We start from the raw sequence: 22,288 nt of genomic DNA on the forward strand, positions 1-22,288 counted from the left end.
GCATTTCCGTGTGCTGCTCTGGTTCACCAGAAGCGGCTTAGTCTTGCTGGCCACATGACTCAGAAGCTGTCTGCGGACAAATGCTGGCTCCCTCGGCCAATAAAGCGAGATGAGCGCCGCAACCCGAGTCGTCTGCGACTGGACCTAATGGTCAGGGGTCACTTTACCTTTAGCTTTACTATACTTTGTTACACACATACATAGGTATAGATGTACATACATGTTTCACAAAGAGAACAAAACAATAAAATTATCAGTAAAATAATAATAATAGTTTTATAATTTATACCCCACCCATCTGGCTGGGTTTCCCCAGCCGCTCTGGGAGGCTTCCAGCATATATAATAAAATGTAATAACATGTCAAGCATTAAAAACTTCCTGGTACATGGCTGCCTTCGGATGTCTTCTAAAAGTTCTGTATTTCTTTATCTCTGTGACATCGACAGGGAGGGCGCCACTGCCAAGCAGGCCCTAAAAACCATAAAGCAAAAGATAGAATCAGCAATGAACTAAAAACAGATTAAAGAGTACATCCGTATTCTACATAGTCTGCATAGGTTGGTCTAAGCAAAAACGTTCTGGGCAGGCACTGAAAAGAGGACAGGGGATGTGCCAGCTTGGCGTCAATAAGTAGGGAGTTCCAGAGTGTGGGTGCTGCCACACTAAAAGATTGCTTTCTTACAAAAGTGGAAAAGGTATTACGTGGCAGTGACAGTTCCGCCTGTCAGCATGACAGAAGTCAGGGACCATGGGAGTTGTAGCTTAACATCTGGAGGGCTACAGGTTGCCTACCCCTGTAGGCCAGAAGAGCCAAACAACTACCTTTCCTTTTTCATTTTACAAAAGGTTTTGGGCCTTATCGCCTGCCTGTCCCTTTTGCTCGCCCCAGGCGAAAGGCCGAATAGCTGTTTTGCATGTTTATTGACTGCCAGAACTAACCTCCTGCGCTTTCTCCCCCGTTTCCAGCTTCGGCAGTGGGAAGCTACAGGCACAGACAGAGAGCGTGAGTGTTAAGAGACTCGAGGAGCACCTCTGCAGAGCAGAGGGAAAGACTGGACAAGGAGGAAGGCCGGAGGAACCCGTACGAGGTGGTCACCCTCCCAAGCCTGCTCAAGCCCCCCCCCCCCCCGAAGCACTCTGGCTCCCTCCCCCCTGCAGCCATCTTGCCTACAAGTTCCCAAGCTCCGGTTTGGTGTTCAGAAAAAGGGCTCCACCTGGAAGATGAGATTCTGCTGCGGGGATGAGCCAAAAAAAAGAGACTGGGACTCAGAATTCCTCTTTCCTTACTGTATTCTATTTATTTGTGTTTTAGTATGTGCTGTAGCTGGGGAAGAATGTCACAGGACACCCATCCCCTCCCCTTTAAGCCAACACTTGCTATATGATGTGCTCCTTAACTGATACAGCTGCAATTCAGTCAGAGGCACACAGGGTAGAGGTGCGAGGAAGATAAAAATGGATTCCACGGGGACCTAGTTAAGGCCAGAGTTAATTAAGGATGGGAGAAGGCATCGTTTTCCATTCCGCCCTGTATTCATTGCAAGCAGCACTGTTTTCCTTTTGCCGCGGTTGGCCTTCCTCCAAACTCTACATCATTCATCTCACTGTCTGCTGTGCCGAAATCCCGCAACTTCCCTAATTCACGTAATTAATCATTACATAGGTTACATTGCCGTTACTTTATCCCACTCTGTTCATTTCAGTGCAATGGAAACACAATGCAAATGGGGGAAATGTAATCAATTTCATACAATTTGCAGACTGAAAGCAGCAGCAACAGCGAATGCCTGATAGTATTTGCGGGATCAATTTCCATTCTGGCCACGGGATGGATAAGAAGATGTCAGGCCTCCAAGGCAGATGTAAACCCTCATAGCATGTATTCCACAAGAACTCTTTGGAGAGGACGACCTGGATTTTCCCTGCATCAAAAATGTCCCCTTCCTTATTCTTCCTTGTAAGCCGGAAAGCATTTCACTCTTTTGCACAACTCTTCCATGTGTTGTTTTGCTAATGTGGTAGAGATTGCCTCTCTGTCTCCTTATAATGCATCCCTTTGGAAGTCAGTGAATTAAACAAGAGAACAAATGATCTGTTTGATTTGGAAGGCATTTACAATTGGGACCTAAGCTAAGTGTCTGCTGGTGTCCCCCCCCCACTCTAGCTTTCAAATCCAGTGTTTGACTCTTAGGGAAAATATATTTTGGAACAGCATGGTCCATGAAAAATGATTAGTCCAGGGCTCTTGGATGGTGGCAGACAGGGGCAAGGAGACAGAACAGGGCCAGCCCAGATTACAGTAAAATCCCAGATGAATAAATTGCTGCACTCTAGTGCCACCACTGCAGGTGGCCACAGGGTGGTATTGCAGGTACTGAATTATTACGATTATGATTTGGGTACAGTGGTACCTCTGGTTGCAAACGGGATCCGTTCCAAAGGCCTGTTCGCAACATGAAAAGCCCGCAACCTGAAGCGCCGTATCTGCGCAGGTGCGCAGCGTGTGCGCATGCGCAAAGAGCGATTTAGTGCTACTGTGCATGCACGAGCAGCGAAACCCATAAGTAACCCTTTCCGGTTCTTCCGGGTCGCCACGGGACGCAACCTGAAAAAACGTAACATGAAGCAAAACATGAGGTATGACTGTATTTATTACCCATCCTTTGTCTAAGGTCCCAGGGCAGGTTAAAGCATTAAAACACATTATTAAAAAACACTTTAAACAACTTACAATCACAGAAATAAGGTGGGTCCTAAAAATATACACCTCAGGTGACAAAAGCCAGGGTAAACACGTGCAGCTTCAGCATTTGCCAGGAGATGTATAATGAATGTTCTATGGGGAGGGAGTTCCACAGGTTAGGAGCTGCCACTGAGAAGGCCCTTTCCCAAACCACGGACACCCCTGAGCCTCTGAGGGCAGAACTGCCAAAAGGGCCCCCTCTGGCCATCTCAGCACCTGAGGGTCTGCAGAAGTTGTTCTTTTAGAGATTTAACAGGGATCAGGTGATATGAAGTACCAGTAGTTCCAATAGTCCTATAAAGCTTCTGCTTTCAGCCTTGTTCTTCAGTGTGCTCAGACAGAGGCTGGACAGCTGGGCTATCCTATCTGCTCAGTCATTCATCTAATGAGTGATTTGCCCATTCCCCTGTTCTGTGGCGTTACTACTTGCCGAGTAAGGGGCTGTGGGTACCTGTTTCTCTCCTGACCATCGCTTCTCAGTGGAATGGGTATAAAATATAAGACAACTGGTCAGACTATTTCAGGTCATTATTTTGTTTGCACTCTTTTGGGCTGGAAGGTTCGTCATCCAAGTCGCCTTTCCAGTGGTTCAGGATGAGATCAATGCGTGTGAAATCCCAGTGAAATGGAGGACTGGCTTCTCAACTCAACAAATGTGAGGTGGAAAGGGAACAACCACAATTATTCAACCAGAAATCTCAACTTTGGATGAAACTCGGCTGACCTGTTAGCCCTGAAAATAATTGACTTGCACAGTGCTGCTACAAAGACACCTTGGGGGGGTCTCAAAAGGCACATTAAAAGCTGGCTTGCTCATTTGTTTATTTATCTGGAGAAACTGTACCCCGCTCTTCAGCCAAAAAGGCTCCCAGAGCAATTGCATACAATCAAAACAAGGCAGTCCTTACCTGCAGGCTTACAAGCTTAATAAACACACACACACATACACCTCAACATAGAAGGGGAAAGGGACAAGAAGGGAGGAGGAAAATGAAAATGAAAAGCTCTGGCAACCATTTCTGAACAGTTCTCATAGAATTGTAGAGTTGGAAGGGACCCTGGGGATCATCTAGCCAAGGGATCAGCAAACTTTTTCAGCAAACTGTCCCTCAGACCTTGGGGGGGCTGGACTATATTGGGGGGGGGGATGAATGAATTCCTATGCCCCACAAATAACCCAGAGATGCATTTTAAATAAAAGGACACATTCTACTAATGTAAAAACACGCTGACTCCCGGACCGTCCACGGGTTGGATTTAGAAGGCGAATGGGCCGGATCCGGTCCCCAGGCCTTAGTTTGCCTACCCATGAACTAGCCCAATCCCCAGAAATGCAGCTGTCCCATGTGGGGATCAAACCTGTGACCTTGGTGTTCTCAGCACCATGCTCCAACCAACTGAGCTATCCAGCAGTAGTCAAGTTGTTCCCATACTGACCAGTCTGTACAGTTCAGGGGCAGGAGGTGCCTGGTATAGAAGGAGCTCCATGAAAGCTGATGAAATGAGCCTTCTGCTTCCTATCTCTCCCACAGAGGCAGCCTGATGGCATGGCTGCCCCCAAGTGACAGGGAAGGGGAGGAGAGGCCCGATGGGTCTGGCCCGTTGATGCAGAGTCGATGCAGAGTGTGACTCTTCTGGTATCACCCTCATAACCAAGGCTACATAAACACTAACCGCTTTGCTGCACAAAAATGTAGCTTTGCGCAATCCAAAATCATTTGTGCTTGACCTCAACCTGCTGCTTTTAATCAAAAATTGGTCATCCCGCCAAAGTGGGTGTGGTTGCTGAGGTCAGGCCAAGGCATTAGCTGGTTCCCCCAAAGATTAATTTTGTTTGCCTATCCCAACTGGTGGGCCTCTAAATATTTTGGACTCCCACCAGCCAGCATGGCCAATGGTCAGGGATGATGGGAACTATAATCCAAAACTGCACCATTCAACACAGTCCCCTCCAGGAGCTGCAGACTGCAACGCCCATCCTCCCTAACTGTGGACTATGTTGTCTGGGGCTGATGGGAGTTGTAGTCCTCAACTTCTGGAAGACACTTCATTGGTCCAAGGCACCTGGAGGGCACCAGTTTGGGGAAGGTTGACTTGCCCACTCACCGCTGGACCTCCACCAGCGACAAGGAAGAGAGAATCAAGATCCTCACCCAACAATGCAGGTTTATGAAGACTGATCTTTATCCATGGGACTCCAGGTGGGTGGAGCAGGGCTGCTGCTGGAACTCTTTGGAGGCTGTTGCCAACTCGTGCCTGTAGTCATAGATGGACTGTACATCCTGGCTGTTTCTCAACAGTTCGTTATTCTTGCGGGCTTCGTAGTGGAACTGAGAGTTCCGCATCTCATACCTTGAGACGGGGTGGCGGGGGGGGGGGAGAGAATTGGGTTTCTTAGTCTGATCACAAATTGAGGTTTCCTGAGGTTAATACAGGCAAAGTCTCAGAGTCTGGCTGATGGTCAGGGAGGCAACCATGCAGGTGGGAGGCATGGAAAGGAAGCCCAGATCATTATACCCGTCGGGTGTCAAAGGAAGCCACACAAGTCCAAGCCACAACAGTTGGAACAATAAACCCACAGAACCAAAGTTCCAGGAAAGGCCTGGTACTTTGATGTAGGGAGGACCAGAAATGAAAAAGGCTCCTCATTTGCATAGCCCCGCCTATGAAGCAAGTGGGAGGAGCAACCCATTGTCCACCACGGAAAGAGAAAAATGGAAGGGATCACAGAGGCTCTGGCTACACGTCTCATGGGTTCTTAAAAAATAAATCAATCTATGCTTATATTCTCACTCCATCATCATATGCATCTAATCTCTCTAATTCAGACAAGAGAAAGAACAGGGGCAATTAGCTACGAAAGTAAATAAGGATAGCATAAACTGGACATGGGAAATGGTGGCTCGTGGCTCCAAAATCTCCACCAGATTTCTCTGCCTGCCTCTTGGGTGGCCTTACAATTCATCAAAGGCAAAACCTGACTTAGATGCTGCTAGGCTTTATGTGACTTACGCCAGCCATCACCTAGGAATTCTAAGAAACCAAAGAATCAGTGCAGTTTTGAAAACAGAGGTTCAAATCAGTAAATCAGTGGAGTTTTGAAAAGTTCAGTCTGCTGTCTTAATTCAAAATGGCACCCAATTGTATCCAGGCATAGAAGAAAACCTGCTTCTCAGGAACCATCACACACAATTTCGATTACAATATCTTAAGTGGTGTCCAAATGCATACTGTAGTGACCAAAACAAATACACTGCAATCTGTATGGTAGCTATAACAATGAACCTCAGTCAATACCCAAAAAATAAGTTGTTCTGAAATGAAGAACCAGTTAGAACCTTTATAGCTCCAAGTTGCTTTCCTGCAAAACGGGAAGCCACAATAAAACTGTCCTCCACGGCAATTGCAGCAGAGAGCAAACCAATAGCTGCTGCCCAGTGATCTACCTGCCAGATTCCCTGCTTTTAGACTCCCCACACCTTAGAAGAAGAAGAAGAAGAAGAAGAAGAAGAAGAAGAAGAAGAAGCGGAGGAGTTTGGATTTGATATCCCGCCTTTCACTCCCTTTAAGGAGTCTCAAAGCGGCTAACATTCTCCTTTCCCTTCCTCCCCCACAACAAACACTCTGTGAGGTGAGTGGGGCTGAGAGACTTCAGAGAAGTGTGACTGGCCCAAGGTCACCCAGCAGCTGCATGTGGAGGAGCGTAGACGCGAACCTGGTTCCCCAGATTACGAGACTACCGCTCTTAATCACTACACCACACTGGCTCTCAGCCCCACAGCCCCACCCCACAGCTTGACAACCCCCACTTACCATTTAGGCTTGGGACCTCGGGTCCGTTCCAATTCCTGCTGCCTCTTCTGCTCTAACAACCACGCCTCTTCCATACGCAGACTCTCAAGCCGGAGGCGAGCCAGCTCTCGCTGGTACGGAGACATCTCAACCAGGGCTCTGCCGACATCACCTTCAGCAATAGTCTGCAGGAACCTGTGGAGCCAGTGAGGCCTTGTTATGGTTTCTGCAAGGCCTCCCTCCAAGCAGCCTTGAAAGCATTTGGCACAGATTTGCCAGGCGAGTGACTCTTTTCAAGCCTGCTTTCAAAGCCATCTCCTAAAAGCAGTGAGGCGGGGATATTTTGCAGGGTGAATTGTTTGTTTCTTGTGGACGATAAATGACTACTGCAAGCTAGTGGTTTTTCTTGGGGTTGCCAGACCCTCCAAGTGTCCCTATTTTCCAGGGACATCGCTGATTTAGAGAAGCTGTCTCAGTTTCCTGGAATGTCCCACTTTTCCTTAGGATGTCCCTATTTTCATTGGAGAAATGTTGGGAGGATATGGGCTGCTGGGGGGTAGTCAAATGTTTTCAGGCCTAACAACCTATTTGCTATGCTGTCTGCAGGGTTGAAAAGACGTGAGTATTTCACAAATCAAGGAATTCCCCAGGGGACTTTCCTTTCATTAACATCATGGCTCTCTAGGGATCTCTCTCTTTGGCCCTTGGGACTATCACTGGCCTTGCTTCACACCCCAGGTGTTTTTGCCTAGCTGGAATGTGTCTGTGAACTCTGATAATGCCTCTTGTTTATATGGATAGAGAATGTAGGCACAGCCAAACTTGGCCCTCCAGATGTTTTAGAACTACAACTCCCATCATCCCTAGCTAGCAGGACCAGTGGTCAGGGATGATGGGAATCGTAGTCTCAAAAATATCTGGCAGGCCGAGTTTGGCCATGCCTGGAATAGAGTGAGTGTGTATGTTTAGAAATCAGCCTGCAGTATGAAGGTAACATTGGCATACATTGCTCCACCCACTTTTGCCACTGGCCCCACCTAGAACTGCCATGTGGCCCCCAGAAACTTGCCCAGAAGGGAATGCAGCCCTCGAACTGAAAAAGGTTCCCCAGCCCTGGTTATATAGCTAGATAATTCCCCCTCTGAACCTCTCAGGGAGCAGGGACATAGAGATGGGCCTCAGATGACAAGCACAGAGTCCGGGTCAGTTTGTATACAGAGAGGCGGTCCTTAAGGTATTGAGGTCCTAAGGCAGGCTGACTGCAGATGCTGACTGCTGCTACCATCAGCCAGGATGGGCAACAGTAAGGGATGATGGGAAATGTAGTCCAGCAATACCTGGATGGCCACATGTTTCCTCATCCTTCCTTTAGAGCATCATAATCTAGACTATCACAAGAGCAGAATGGAGAATTGTTGGGGGGTGAAGCCGACTGGGCGTCATGGCAAAGATTTCCACTTACCGTTCATTGAGCTCCTGGGCTGTGGGTGAGGAAATGGCAGCAGACGGCAAGCTGTAAGGAGTCCAAGGATTGCTCCGAGCTCCCCTCTCGATTGCCTTGCTGGGAATCCAGGATCTGGAGGCTAATGTCCCTGGCCTGTATATCCTTGACCGTGACCGCCTACTTGACCCACTTTTGCTACCATTTTCCCCGGACTTGCCAAGCTGAGGCGGGGGCTGCGCACAGGCATTCGCCTTGGCTGAGTTGGGTCTCCAGGCGGGCTTTGGAGACTGAGATCGAGATCGGAGCCAGCGGGTGCGTTTGTTAGCAGGCGAGAGCGAATGCTCACGGTTGCTCCCAGAGGAACCGAGACTGAGCGAACGGCCTCTGTCGAGGGAGGAAGAGGTCCTTTTCAGCAAGGATGCTCTAACTGGGGTCTTCGGAGGCAACAAAGACTTGACACCGATCACATGAGGGGCACCGAGTTTCAGAGGGAAAACGAAATCCGCTGAGGGGTGCAAAGAGTTTTGACTTGCAATCTCGCTCCCCAGCAGCCCTGCCAGCCGGTTCACTGGGGACGTGGTAAAGGTTGGAAGGCCCAGACTCGTCAGGGCTGAATACTCTCCTAAGGATTTGACCAAGTGTTTTGGCTTCAGGAACCACTCCGTTTCCACCGGGGTCTTGGCTGGGCCTCCAACGCCTGACTCCATATAGCTCCCAGCAGGAGCCGCTGGCCACCTGGAACTGAAAGGACCTGAGTCAGCTGCAGGGTGCAGGTCAACGGTGCGTTCATGATTTGGGTGTGAGCGGAGACTGGAAGCCAAGCTATCCACTTGGAGCTGAAGCTTCCGCAAGCTTTCTTCCAAGTTGTCAATGCTGGGGATCTCCCCCTTGCGGTGAGATGAGTAACTGCCTAGGTGGAAGGAAAAACCATTTATTTAGAAGAAGCAACAACCAAGAAACGGTCAGCAGAGCAAACCTGACACTGCCCCAAAACACCTGGTTTGCATAACACCTAAGCCATGGTTTATAAAACACGGTTTAGTTAACCACAGTTAAAAATTATTGTCCAAACCCAATGGCTTAACTATGGTTTACTAACTGTGGTTAACTGGCATTCATTAACTAAAGTTTGTAGTTAATTTACCCATTTTTATTCAACAATGTGAGAGGGGAAATAATTTTTGATCACAGTTTTGCTTGTAAAGGAATATGTGTGACACTACATGTTAATTTCATAGATGTTTTGTTGCATCATTACATCAGAGGTGAGCAGGTTACAAATTGGTTTAAAGAGGTATGGCAGATTGCACTATTACAAAAATTGACAAATAATTCAAGACTTGCATGAGGACAAATAAAAAATCACTGCAATTTGGGTTAACTTTATAGATTTTATGAGTGTAGTCGAACATGGTAATCTTCTGGCATCAGCTCTTCATATTGTGTGGTTGACATAACATTCCTAACTTCTGCTTCTTTGGTGAACTAGGCTCACCTATGGAAAAAATAACATCTCTTATACCTCTAGGTGGTGCTATAGTTATGTAAATATTCTGAATTAAGGTTTCATTATTTTTGTTACTTCAATCCATCTCAAAGCATTTTTTTATTTTAAAATTTTACACTATGGTTTGGTTTGGTTTCATTTTCTATGTGTATCGTGATTTAGTATATAATATTATTAGTTTGATTAGTTTCTCATATTCTTTTTTATTTATTTTATAAGCTACACTGGCTTAACAACAAATATGGTGTATGTTACTACTAGGGAATTCCCAAATAAGTTTTTCCCAGCTCCTATTTTTGATATATGATGTATTGTTAAGAATTTAATAAAAATATTTAAAAATACAGTACAGTAAATATATTAAAAAGTTAGTGTGAACTCTAACGTAGCCCCAAACAAAATAATCAATGCATAAGAGAGATCAGCAAGCTTGAGGGAACCCCAGTACAGTGGTACCTCGGGTTAAGTACTTAATTCGTTCCGGAGGTCCGTTCTTAACCTGAAACTGTTCTTAACCTGAAGCACCACTTTAGCCAATGGGGCCTCCTGCTGCTGCCGCGCCACTGGAGCACAATTTCTTTTCTCATCCAGAAGCAAAGTTCTTAACCTGAAGCACTATTTCTGGGTTAGCAGATTCTGTAACCTGAAGCGTATGTAGCGTATGTATGAAGCATTTTCAATCCGAGGTACCACTATATTTGTGGAAGCAAGGCGGGGAGGGACTTTAGCAGGGGAAACCCTGAGGGATGATGACCCAAAAACAGTTAAAAGGAAGACTGTGAATTTTCATTGGCAAAGAACTGAGTTCATCTAACTCACTATTGTCTATAGACTAGCAGCAGCTTTCCAGGGCTCTCTCTCCCAGACCTACCAGCAGATGCCACTGGGAACTGAACCTGGGACTTTCTGCATGCAAGGCAGATGCTCTTCCAATGAGCTATGGCCTTCTCTCCTATCAGGCTAGAAGAATAAACTCCACCCCCTTGACTTTTACAAAGCAGGCTGGCAAGAGATGGACCCCCACCTCAGTTTGTCCTCAGCACAGCTCTGTGGTTAGGTTAAGAGATGATGACTAGCTCATGCTCATCCAATGCCCTTCATGGCTGAGTGGGGGATTTGAACCTGAGTCCTAGTCCAGTCTTCTTACCATTTTCTCCTTCAACCGGTGATGATCTTCCCTGCTTATCAGGAGCCTGGTATCTCCCTAGGCTTGAGAAGCTAAAGTTCTGTGTAGTGTTGGTTCTTTGGCTGTTGCTAAGGCACACTTTTGGCACCTCCCTTTAAAAGAAAAAACAAACACTGTTCACCAACAAAGTTCACCAACATTTCCTGTCATTCTCTTGTCACCGTAAAGAAACTACTATTTGTATTAGTTTTTATAGTGCCTCACATACTTGCCCCATCTCCATGGGGTACAACTGAAAAAGCCAGCCCATGAGTCCCCAGCCGATGGACTACTAAAAGGGTTTACCTACAGATCTTTAACACAGTGGCAGGAGGATATGGTATTTCATTTACCTTGGACCTAGTTCATTTAGAGCTTTAAATGACAACATAAGCACCTTAAATCTGGCCCTGGATATCCGTATTTAGACCATCCCAATTTAAATTCTGAGTAGACATACACAGGACTGCATCACAAGCCTTGGTGTACTCTGTAGGTTGTAGCCAGTGTTAGTCCTACTCTGATTAGACCCAGTGAAATTAATGGAAACGGCTCATTTTGGTCTATTAATTTCAATGTGTCTACCCTGTGTAGGACTTAGTTGGCAGCAACTGGGATTTACTTCTAAGTAGATGACATACACGGGATTCCACTCTCAAATCGGAACTGAAAGAATGGGATTTACTTTTAAGTAGATGCCATACACGGGATTCCACTCTCAAATAGGAACAGAAAGAATGGAGCTGAGAGGTCAATTCCCAGAAATTCCCCTTAGATTTAAAACCTCAAATTGGGATAATGTATCCCTCCTCCCTAAACCAAGTCCCAGCTTCTTTTTTTTAAAGGGGGGGTGTCTTTGCTTGTAATTTTGAGAACTTAAGGGCATGTGTTTGAGTTTGCTTTTCCCTCTGCCCTCCTATTCCTATTTTCCTCATGTGTCATGACTTTTTAAGACTGAGGGCCAAAAACAGACCCAGGAGCTGATTTGTAATACATCCTGAGAGCCTTTTTTTTGGCAAATGCAGTAAATATACATAAGAAAACAAAACATACCCGCCTCCATTTCTCCTATTTATTTATTTAAATACATAAATAAAACATACAATAAATAAAAGATAGCCTTCCCAGAATCGCCCGTCCCTGTCCCAGCACCTGAGGGTGACTCCACTGCCCCGCACCCGCAAAGCTCCAGCCTCCGCCATGCGCGCCCTTCTCTGCAAAGCATCACTTGGCATCCTCCTTAGCGACAGCCTCAACATTCCCGTTGCTAAGGAGAAGGACCGCCTCCTTCTTTGCTACAGGTTGAATTCCCCTCCCTCCCTCCGCCCTTCTTTTCAGATCACCCAATCGTATCACTGCTCTCCACGGGAAGGGTGGGTTCACAGTGCTGGGAGCCAATAAAAGACGAGAAGAGTCAAAGGCACATGATTTGGGAGTCCCGCCTTCTGCTTCTGCCCAATAAGCATTCCTGAAAGGGAGAACCCGCAGAGATAGTAAAAGTATAGAGCAGGCATCCCCAAACTCAGCCTTCGATGGGCTACAATTCCCATCATCCCTGACCACTGGTCCTATTAGCTAGGTATGATGGGAGTTGTAGGCCAAAAACATCTGGAGGGCCGAGTTTCGGGGTGCCTGGTATAGAGTGACATGTTGAATAAATTGCTACGTTGCTGTTTAGTCGTTTAGTCGTGTCCGACTCTTCATGACCCCATGGACCAGAGCACGCCAGGCACTCCTGTCTTCCACTGCCTCCCGCAGTTTGGTCAAGCTCATGCTGGTAGCTTCGAGAACACTGTCCAACCATCTCGTCCTCTGTCGCCCCCTTCTCCTTGTGCCCTCCATCTTTCCCAGCATCAGGGTCTTTTCCAGGGAGTCTTCTCTTCTCATGAGGGGGCCAAATTATTGGAGCCTCAGCTTCAGGATCTGTCCTTCCAGTGAGCACTCAGGGCTGATTTCCTTCAGAATGGATAGGTTTGATCTTCTTGCAGTCCATGGGACTCTCAAGAGTCTCCTCCAGCACCATAATTCAAAAGCATCAATTCTTCGGCAATCAGCCTTCTTGATGGTCCAGCTCTCACTTCCATACATCACTACTGGGGGAAAAAATGCTATAGATATATCTATATTTCTCTCTCTCTCTCTCTCTCTCTCTCTCAGAAAAACCTGGTGGGGTACACATTCTCCATCCCTCCCCTAGCCGTTGCTAGATTCCAAGTCCCACCAGCATGGCCAATGGCAAAGGATCCATGGGAGTTGTAGTCCAGCAAATACTCACAGGACTTCCGCTTCTGCGTCCTTGGCTCTAAAACGACACTGTACGGATGAAGCAGGAACGAGCCTGTCTGTCCCCCAACTCTATGGTTCCTCACGCTCTTTTTTTTTTTGTGCGCGTGTGTTTCCCACCAATGGCAACGCGCCGAAAACCGGAAGGGGCGGCGACGGCGCCTGCGCAGTGTGAGCGGCGCTGGGTCCGCGTGTGCGCCGCTGCTTGCTGCCTGCCGGCTGGGCTGCAAAAAGCAGAGCGGCGCTCATGTCGTGGCTCTTCGGGCTGAACCGCGGCGGCGGCGGCGGCGATGCGGGCCTGGGAGCTCCCCCCGGGGCCCCGCCGCTGCCGCCTTCCCCGGCGGGGGCCTCTGGGGAAGGGCCGGGCGAAGGGGGCCGCCCCAAGGACAAATGGAGCAACTTCGACCCCACCGGCCTGGAGCGCGCGGCCAAGGCTGCCAGGGAGCTGGACGCCTCCCGTGAGTCGGAGGAGGGAGGGGAGGAAAGCCAGGGCGCGGGCAGGCCTAGGCCCTACTCAGGAGTAGACCCGCTGAAGTTAATGGAGGCACGGCTAACTGGGGGCCATTGATTTCAGTGGGTCTGCTATGAATAGGACTTAGTGGGATGCATACACAAGAAACCCTTTTAATACGTGGAGCATGAATGCTTGAGCGCGTGGTGGGCAGGTGCTGGGAGTGTATGGGCTCCAGATGGAGCAGGGAGCTGACTGTAGTGTAGAAGGAAGGTCATGTGTAGTAGTAATAATAATAGTAATAATTATTTATTTATACCCCGCCCATCTGGCTGAGTTTCCCCCAGCCACTCTGGGCAGCTCCCAATGAGATGTTAAAAACAGTACAGTGGTACCTCAGGTTAAGTACTTAATTCGTTTCGGAGGTCCGTTCTTAACCTGAAACTGTTCTTAACCTGAAGCACCACTTTAGCTAATGGGGCCTCCTGCTGCTGCCGCTCCGCCGGAGCACGATTTCTGTTCTCATCCTGAAGCAAAGTTCTTAACCTTGAAGCACTTATTTCTGGGTTAGTGGAGTCTGTAACCTGAAGCGTATGTAACCCGAGGTACCACTGTACAGCAATAAATATTAAAAACTTCCCTAAACAGGGCTGCCTTCAGATGTCTTTTAAAGATAAGATAACTGCTTATTTCCTTCACATCTGAAGGGAGGGTGTTCCACAGGGTGGACGCCACTACCGAGAAGGCCCTCAGCGCTGGATCTCAGTGTCCAGGCTGAACGATGGGGGTGGAGACGCTCCTTCAGGTATACAGGACCAAGGCCGTTTAGGGCTTTAAAGGTCAGCACCTTTGTAAGGGGTGGTGATAGGGCTGGTTGGATCTACAGGGCTGGAGCGCTTTGAAAAGCAGGGTGTGAGGCAACAAGTGTGTGTGTAAAGGGTTAACTGGATCTAAAGGATGCTCACCCCCCAAAAAATCCCTTCTTTAAAACGCTAGGGAGGCAAGAGCCACATGTGACCTGCATCCGCAAGGTCCTCTCTCGTGTGCCGCAGAAGTTCGGTTTTTACAGGATAGAAGTGGGAAAGACATAAACCAGGCTCCAGAAACTACTTCAAAATGCCAGGAATATGAGTCTGAGGGCACATTTCTGAAGCGGCGTTTGTGCCCTCATGTTTCAAACTCTGGAGAGCCGTGTTGCAGTTTCCCCAACAGTGGTTGCATCAGTGCTCAGCCGAGGGAGGGTTGCCCTTTGACCTTGCAACAGTCATGTGACTCCAGCAGGCTCTGTAAATGTTCAGCAGCTCTAAGATCTCTTTGTTACAGCAGAGGGGCTACGTCGCCCCAGAGTTATTGTTGTTATTATTTTATTTATTTACTTTCACCCTTCATAGGATCAGAGGGCAGTTCACCATATAAAAACACAAAAGCACGTAGCATAGTAACAAACAAAAACCCAAAAGGTTGTATAGAAGAGAATGAGGCCCTCAGGTCAAAAATTTTCTGAAACTCCTGATTTATAGGTTTGGTCCATACTTAGTCATGCTTAGAGTAGGCCTATTGAAGTCAGTGGGGCCTGGGAGAAACCTGCTCCGTCTTAACCACAATTATATTTGAGAATTATTTATTCCTTGTTATTTGTGCTGCCTGAAAACTCTGCCTCAATGTCTGAACTGCAGATGAGAGACAGTGTTACAACTCCGCTCACCTGAAGCCCAAATAGTTGACCATTTGCAGTACCTACCTTGAAGGGGCAGCGCAAGCTTCGCAGAGGAGCTTTTGTTCCTAAGAGAAGACTGTGAGTTAGGCTCAAATTAGGCTGTATCTGCACCTTACATTTAAAGAGCATCATGCCACTTTAAACAGTTGTGACTTCCCCAAAAGAATCCTAGGAGTTGTCGTTCATTAACGGTGCTGAAAATTGTTAGGAGACCCCCTATTCCCCCTCACAGAGCTACTATTCCCAATGTTCCCAGGGAAGAGGGATTGATTAAACCACTATGGGAACTGTAGCTGCTTGGTGGGGGGGGGGTCTCCTAACAACTCTCATCTCCTGTGGGAAGCCATGCCTGCTTGATCCAGTGTTGATACTCCTTTTAAATGTATAGAGCAGGTGGCTTGTAGGAATTGAACTGTTGAGGGTGGGGGGTCAGAACCCTTGCTGTGCTCACACTAGGCTGTGGTCACCCAGCTCTTGTACAGAAGGATGCCAGGTGGTGGGGGGTCAATTTCTTTACAGCTTAAACGGACTAACTGGGACATACTCTTTTCTAGGACATGCGAAAGAGGCCCTCCACATGGCCCAGATGCAGGAACAGACCCTCCAGTTAGAACAGCAGTCCAAACTGAAGGTAAGCCCAGTTCTGGAAACCAAATTGCACTGTGTGATTGCCTTTACCTTTTGTTGTTGTTTCTTTGTGACGTCGTATCTCCGTGCTGGAGGCCATGCTCCCAGATTCTGTGTCTGGCATCTTCAGTACCAAAGATCACAGCATGGCTATGGAAGACCTTTGCTTTAGCAGACAATAATAATAATAATAATTTATTATTTGTACCCCGCCCATCTGGCTGGCTTTCCCCAGCCACTCTGGGCAGCTTCCACAAAGACCAAAAATACACTAAGATGTCACACATTAAAAACTTCCCAAAACAGGGCTTAGTTGCAGGGCGTCTGTTGATGTGCAGAAGATCCTGGGTCTAATCCCTGGCATCTCCAAGTAGGGTTAGGAAAGATCTGAAACCCTGGAAAGCTGCTGCCATTCAGCATAGACAATCCTGATTCAGTATAAGTCAGCTTCCTACGATTCGACCCTCAATCGCTTTAAATTTTGGCGGAAGGGCCATAGCTCAGTCTACGGTTTAGTCCCCGCATCTTCAGGTAGGAATGAGAGAGACTCCTGGCTGAGATCTGGGAAGATGCTGCGGGTCAGCGTATTCAATGCTTGAGTAGATGGACAAAATAGACCAGGCATAGGCAAACTCGGCCCTCCAGATGTTTTGGGGCTACAACTCCCATCATTCCTGACCGCTGGACCTGTTAGCTAGGGATGGTGGGAGTTGTAGTCCCAAAACATCTGGAGGGCCGAGTTTGCCTATGCCTGAACTAGACCAATAGGGGAAGGGCTATAGCTCAGCAAAAAAGCACCATGTTGCATGAAAAATGCCTCAGGTTCAGTCCCGGACATTTCCAGGTAGAGCTGGGAACATGCCCTGTCCAAAGTGCTGGAGAGCGGCTAGCAGTTAGTGCAGACTATACTTGGTGTAAGGCAGCTTATCCTGTTCTTGCAGAAACCTTCAGAGCTTTTGCCAATGAGAAAAGACAGCACACAGTCTGGTTGAGGATAAAGCATTTTTCATTTATTTCGCTCAGCTTTTGCAGAATATTTTTATCTCATGTTGCTTACTCTGCCACCAGTATTTTTGTTTCGTTTTTAAGTTGGCTTCATTCGTTTTTTTGTTTTTTGAAAGGTTTTTTTTTTTTAGTGGATTAAATGCGTTAATGTATTTTATTATTTCTGCCTGTGTTTGTCGATTTGGCACACTCGTATCCTGCTGTCGAAAAGCCTTGCATGGCAATTACCTAAAGCAAGACAGCCCCTACCCTCACCCCGGCTTAACAGACTAAAAACTACACAACACTAAAGGAAAAAGGAATGAAAAGGAAATAACCTTTGTCCTAATTCTTAAAAGTTAAAACAGTAGTTATTTAGTTATTTTAATGACTGGGTGGAATGGATATAGTTCAGGGACAGGAGGAATCTGATAGGACTGGACTTTTTCCACTGTGGCAGCCTGCTGGAATTCCATATTATCATTTATATGATATATAAATGAGGTTCCTTCAGCATTTCAAAAGGAAAGGCGGCGGTGATGACAATGTATTAACTTAAGATAATTGGCACCTATATAGGGTGCTCCAGTTTTCAAAGCCCTTCTGGTGCATTATTTGGTTGTAATTCTTACAACAACCTTGTAAGGTAGATCAGTATTATCTCCCCATACTGCAAATGGAGTGACTAAGAGAAAGCGAGAGCACTTTTCCTATGACCACCTAGAAGAGCAGGTGTGGAGAAACCTTTGACCCATCAGACCTTTTTTGCTAAACCACAACTTCCATCATCCCCAGCCATTGAATAGGCTTGCTGGGGTTGATGGGAGTTGTAGTCCAGCGACATCTGGAGGGCCAGAGGTTCCCCACACCTGACCTAGAGAATTCATGGCAGAGGCAAGATTTGAACAGGGAACTTCCTGATTTACAGCTCGTTAGCCTCCAAAATTATCCCTTTTTTCCAGTGAGGCACTCCTCCCCAACTGGAAAACTCAAAGAATCCTTGGGGTCTTTTCAGAGGTTTGTCATTGACTAGGACCATAATAGTAGACAAGGTTCCATGAACAGGCAGTTCATCTCCTACTGATCTTTCTCTTACTATCCTAAGGAATATGAGGCTGCCCTAGAGCAGCTGAAGAACGAGCAGATCCGCGTGCAAGCTGAGGAAAGGAGGAAGACGCTTACCGAAGAGACAAGGCAGCAGCAAGCGGTACAAGGCTGGCTCTTGTTTTTTATTTCTTTAGCAGCATGGATAAACTTTTATATTTGTGTGTGTGTGTGTGTAAAATCAATGTGTAATATATTTATACACATGTTTGTTAAAAAATACAGTATCGTTAACTAAAATGGAAAAGCAGATGGGAGTAAAAAAAAAACATTGACAGGTATTTTATTTTATGATGTAATGGCTGTGAAGTCGGGGTTTTTGTACTTAACAAAATTAATTCATATTAATTCATATTGCTATTTTAATTTCATTGTAAAGGTTTGAAAAATTATATATAATTTCATAATTAAAGTTTGAAAATTTATTTTACCTTCATAAAAAACATTTGAAAATTATATATATTCCATTGTTCCAGAGGTTACTTCGCAAAGCCCTGTTTGCTTGGTTCATTGTGTTCTTGTGTATGGAATTGATTTTCCATGTATGTTTTTTTTTTTTCCCTGCCACCATGAAGAGAGCGCAGTACCAAGACAAGCTGGCCAGGCAACGCTACGAAGACCAACTGCGACAGCAGGTCAGTCCCGTCTGTCTCCTGAAAATTTCCTCCCATTTTTCCGTTTGTGCTTAGACTGCCATGAGTTGCAGGGACAAAATCAAAGCTTTCATTGCCGGAAAAGGGGGAGGGTCTAGAATTCGTAATTGAAATATGTCTCTAGAGCTAGCAACCCTGAACCCATCTACTTCTCCTTTGAAAACATTGTACAAATAGGGTTCTCTGCCATTTATCAGCATTCTTTGAGTCATTCAGTCACTCACGCAGAGATGCGGCAGACAGCCTCCTTTCTGAATGCAGTGTTATTTGCAGGATTTAGATGCTGTTTCTCGGGAAGACTTCACAAAGAAGTTTCACCAGATTACGAAAGGAAAGCATCAGTTTTTTGTTTTTTTTTAAAGAAAGTTGCAAAAAATGGAAAAGATAAGTTGTTTGTTAAGAAAAAAGCTTTTACTGTTGTTGCTTCTCAGGGAAGGACAGTCCTTCAGGTGGCAGTTGGGTGAAGAGAGAGGCCACGATGGGAACTGGTTAGCAACAGTTCCTGCTCCCATTAGCCTTTAGTCCAGGGATAGGGGAACCCTTGCCCCTCCAGATGTTGCTGGATTCAAACTCCCATCATCCCTGACTCCAGGAGCCATGCCAGCAGGGGCTGATGGGAGATGGAGTTCAACAACACCTGGAGAGCAACAGGTTAGGAACATATGAAGCCCCCTTTTGCAGAGTAATGCCTGTCTACACTGACTGGCAGCAGCTCTCCAGGATTTCAGAAAGGAGCTCTCTACCAGCCCTACTTAGGCATAGTGTGGATTGAACCTGGACCCGTCAGCATGCAAAGCAGATGCTCTACTACTGAGCTGTGTCCCTCCCCGCCCACTTTAAATGGAATCCATTTAGCGCCATTCCCTCCTTCAGTCTTTGAAACGACACTAAAGGCTCCCATCTTAATTCAGAAAATATGTGCTTCTGCTGTCAAGAGTTTGGGTAGCCCTGGATTCACATTTTCCACTGACTTTTCAACTCCTGTGACAAACTTAGAACACACGAACAAGTGCGTATAAACGTAGACTCGCCATGCACAAATTTAACAACACTTGGAATTCATTTTTTATAAACACTGTATTAGGTTAGCAACCCTTTTCAGCTGTGGGCCGGTCCACCGTCCCTCAGACCTTGTTGGGGGGCCGGACTATATTTTGAAAAAAAAGATGAACGAATTCCTATGCCCCACAAATAACCCAGAGATGCATTTTAAATAGAAGCACACATTCTACTCATGTAAAAACACACTGATTCCCGGACCGTCAGCAGGCTAGATTGAGAAGATGATTGGGCCAGATCCAGCCCCCGGGCCTTAGTTTGCCTACCCCTGGGTTACGTTTAGGTAAACTGCAATAACAATCATGTAATGTTTATAAGTCCGTCCCCTCCTTTTTTCACATTTTATTTTACCTTGTGCCCTTATAACTTTGTACTTCTTATTTCTCAATATAGAATATAAAAGAAAACCTCTTGGTTGACCCCATTTTGTGATTTCTCTCCCTCCCTTCAGCAACTCCTAAATGAAGAGAACTTGAGGAAGCAGGAGGAATCGGTTCAGAAGCAGGAGGCAATGAGGCGTGGTAAGTGTCAAATCTTAGGAGTGGGTCCCCTTTTGCGGCTACCAGTCACAATGGCTATATGCTTCCATATGCTAGCTGCTGGAAACCACAGGCGAGGAGACTGCTCTTGTGCTCAGGTCCTGTTTGTGGGCTTCCAATTAAAGGCGTCCAGCTAGCTACTGCAAGAACAGGATTCTGAACTAGAGGGGCAGGGCTAGCCTTTCATTCTGATGATGCTGGAAGCAAAGCAATAGACTCCTAGAGCCACACAAAGCGACACACCATTTGCTCTTTCAGTTACGGTTTGGGGGCAAGGGTGTGCCACCCACATTTTCTGAGCCACGAAGAGCAAAGAGCCTCCCACAGGCCCAAGGAAGGCAAAGCTGTTTCCTTTTTCTTTTCCAGGTCGGGGTGGGGGTGGGGAGGGACAGCTCACACAGGCTAGTAGTTGAAAAACCACCTTTAGCATCCTTGGTGGATGAAGGCAGAGTCCCCAGATGCTAACGGTGCCTCTGTCTGCCATTCTTCCAGCTACCGTGGAGCGGGAGATGGAGCTCCGGCACAAGAATGAGATGCTGCGGATCGAGGCCGAGGCACGCGCCCGTGCAAAGGCCGAGCGAGAGAACGCCGACCTCATCCGGGAGCAGATCCGGTTAAAAGCAGCCGAGCATCGCCAGACGGTGCTTGATTCCCTCAAGTACGTTTGAACAAACCCATTTCATTCCGTTCCATGCAGGCCTGTGGTTTTGCAACTCCGCCTTCTTTCCTCTCCAGACTCCCCTCCTTCCTCTTCCTGCTCCTCCCCATCTCCCATAATTGGGAGCTGCCCCCTTCTTCACCGTCAGACTCTTTACAGTCATACCTCAGATCCCGAACGCCTTGCGAGTCGAACGGTTTGACTCCCTAACACCGCAAACCCGGAAGTGAGTGTTCCGGTTTGCAAACGTTCTTTGGAACTAAAACATCTGACGGGGCTTCCGCGGCTTCTGGTTGGCTGCAGGAGCTTCTTGCAGCCAATCGGAAGCTGCGCCTTGGTTTCCGAACATTTTGGAAGTCGAACCGACTTCCGGAATGGATTCCGTTCGACTTCTGAGGTACCACTGTATTCACTATTATTGATTAATTAAATTTGTATACTGCCCTGTACTCACAAGTCTTGGGGCAGTTCACAACATAAAATCACAAGATAAAAACACAAGATACGTAATAAAAAATAAATAAATGTACAACCCAAGATTCAAACCCTTGACTGAAATGAACTAATCAAGCCACCGAGTTTATTTATTTATTTGATATATTTATATTCCACCTTTCTCTCAAGCTTGGATTCAAGGCGGCCTACAGCATTTAGGAACACTGGCTATAAAATGCAGAGTAATGAAAAAGAGCTAGTTGAGAACAATAATCAAAGTAGAGTACGACGTATCTGATACCAGGGATTAAAATGTAATTTGCCCTGATAGCAGCCCAGAGACCAGCATCGTCTGAACCTTAGTTTCCCATAGGACTGTCTGAACAGGAAGCTCTTAGGTTGCCAGTGGAAAAAATGACAAAGAAGGAGCCAGTCTTAACTGTTCTCGGGAGGAAATTCCATGTTCTGGGAGCGGCCACAGAAAAGGCCCTGTCTTGTGTCATCACCAACCGTGCTCCTGGTGTCGATGGGGCCGAGAGGAGGTGCTCATTTGAGGATCAGTTCCAGCTTGCGGCCTGATGTGAGGGTGATGGTAGCTCTCTTTGCCTCCTTCTTGACATCTCTTGCTCGTTTGTCTCCCTAGGACTGCTGGGACGTTGTTTGGAGAAGGGTTTCGTGCCTTTGTGACTGACTGGGACAAAGTAACAGCTACGGTGAGCCAGGGTCTGGTGGGCAGAGGCACTGTGCAAAGGTGCAAATACTTGGTTTCTCTCTCCGTGGCCTGGGAGTGGGAGGTGACCAGGGAGCTGCTGAAGTAGAGAGAGAAGGGAAGCAGAAAGAAATGGGGAGGGGACGTAGCTTACTGGCAGAGCACCCGCTTTCCATGCAAAAGGTCCCAGATTCAATCCCCGCAGCATCTCTCTAAGTAGGGTTGGGGAAAGCTTCTCTGAAACCCTGGAGAGCTGCTGCTGGCCAGTGTAGACAGTACTGAGTTAGAGGGTATAATAAGGTACAAGAACACTCATATCAATATACTTCACTGGGAATACTTTGAAACGTTTATCTAGTTAAGTTCAGTGTAACAAACTTTATTCCTTCTTCTTTATCTCTCTGTTTAGTTTTTGT

At 46.8% G+C, this 22,288-nt stretch overlaps 3 protein-coding genes across 5 annotated transcripts in view; 2 read left to right on the forward strand and 1 right to left on the reverse strand.

Annotated features, from left to right (window-relative positions):
- VWA1 (von Willebrand factor A domain containing 1) overlaps positions 1 to 2,093 on the forward strand; it is a 41,209-nt gene extending 39,116 nt beyond the window's left edge. Inside the window, exon 6 of the mRNA XM_081871091.1 lies at positions 969 to 2,093. Within this exon, the coding sequence (XP_081727217.1) occupies positions 969 to 1,009 (41 nt within the window). The 3' untranslated portion in view covers positions 1,010 to 2,093. The remainder of the gene's footprint in view (positions 1 to 968) is intronic.
- Positions 251 to 12,103, reverse strand: LOC309346847 (uncharacterized protein). Of its 3 annotated transcripts, none has more exons than XM_081871103.1 (6): positions 11,832 to 12,100; positions 10,636 to 10,766; positions 8,000 to 8,891; positions 6,559 to 6,732; positions 4,899 to 5,097; positions 251 to 473 (listed from the first exon to the last, which is right to left on the reverse strand). In XM_081871103.1, the coding sequence occupies exons 1-5, from the start codon at positions 11,876 to 11,878 to the stop codon at positions 4,929 to 4,931; spliced, it is 1,413 nt and encodes a 470-aa protein (XP_081727229.1). In that variant the 5' UTR covers positions 11,879 to 12,100; the 3' UTR covers positions 251 to 473; positions 4,899 to 4,928. The 3 variants fall into 3 exon arrangements, with proteins under 3 accessions (XP_081727229.1, XP_081727228.1, XP_081727230.1); XM_081871102.1 differs by having other exon boundaries at positions 11,806 to 11,925; XM_081871104.1 differs by lacking the exon at positions 10,636 to 10,766 and having other exon boundaries at positions 11,806 to 12,103.
- A 1,026-nt stretch (positions 12,104 to 13,129) lies between these two features.
- Positions 13,130 to 22,288, forward strand: part of LOC309346818 (ATPase family AAA domain-containing protein 3) — a 40,798-nt gene continuing 31,639 nt past the window's right edge. The window contains exons 1-7 of the mRNA XM_081871037.1: positions 13,130 to 13,394; positions 15,659 to 15,735; positions 17,821 to 17,922; positions 18,395 to 18,454; positions 19,983 to 20,052; positions 20,563 to 20,728; positions 21,807 to 21,876. Of these exons, the coding sequence (XP_081727163.1) occupies positions 13,184 to 13,394; positions 15,659 to 15,735; positions 17,821 to 17,922; positions 18,395 to 18,454; positions 19,983 to 20,052; positions 20,563 to 20,728; positions 21,807 to 21,876 (756 nt within the window). The 5' untranslated portion in view covers positions 13,130 to 13,183. The remainder of the gene's footprint in view (positions 13,395 to 15,658; positions 15,736 to 17,820; positions 17,923 to 18,394; positions 18,455 to 19,982; positions 20,053 to 20,562; positions 20,729 to 21,806; positions 21,877 to 22,288) is intronic.

This window comes from Podarcis erhardii, assembly GCF_964252035.2.
Source record: "Podarcis erhardii genome assembly, chromosome: 7".
Classification (NCBI taxonomy): domain Eukaryota; kingdom Metazoa; phylum Chordata; class Lepidosauria; order Squamata; family Lacertidae; genus Podarcis; species Podarcis erhardii.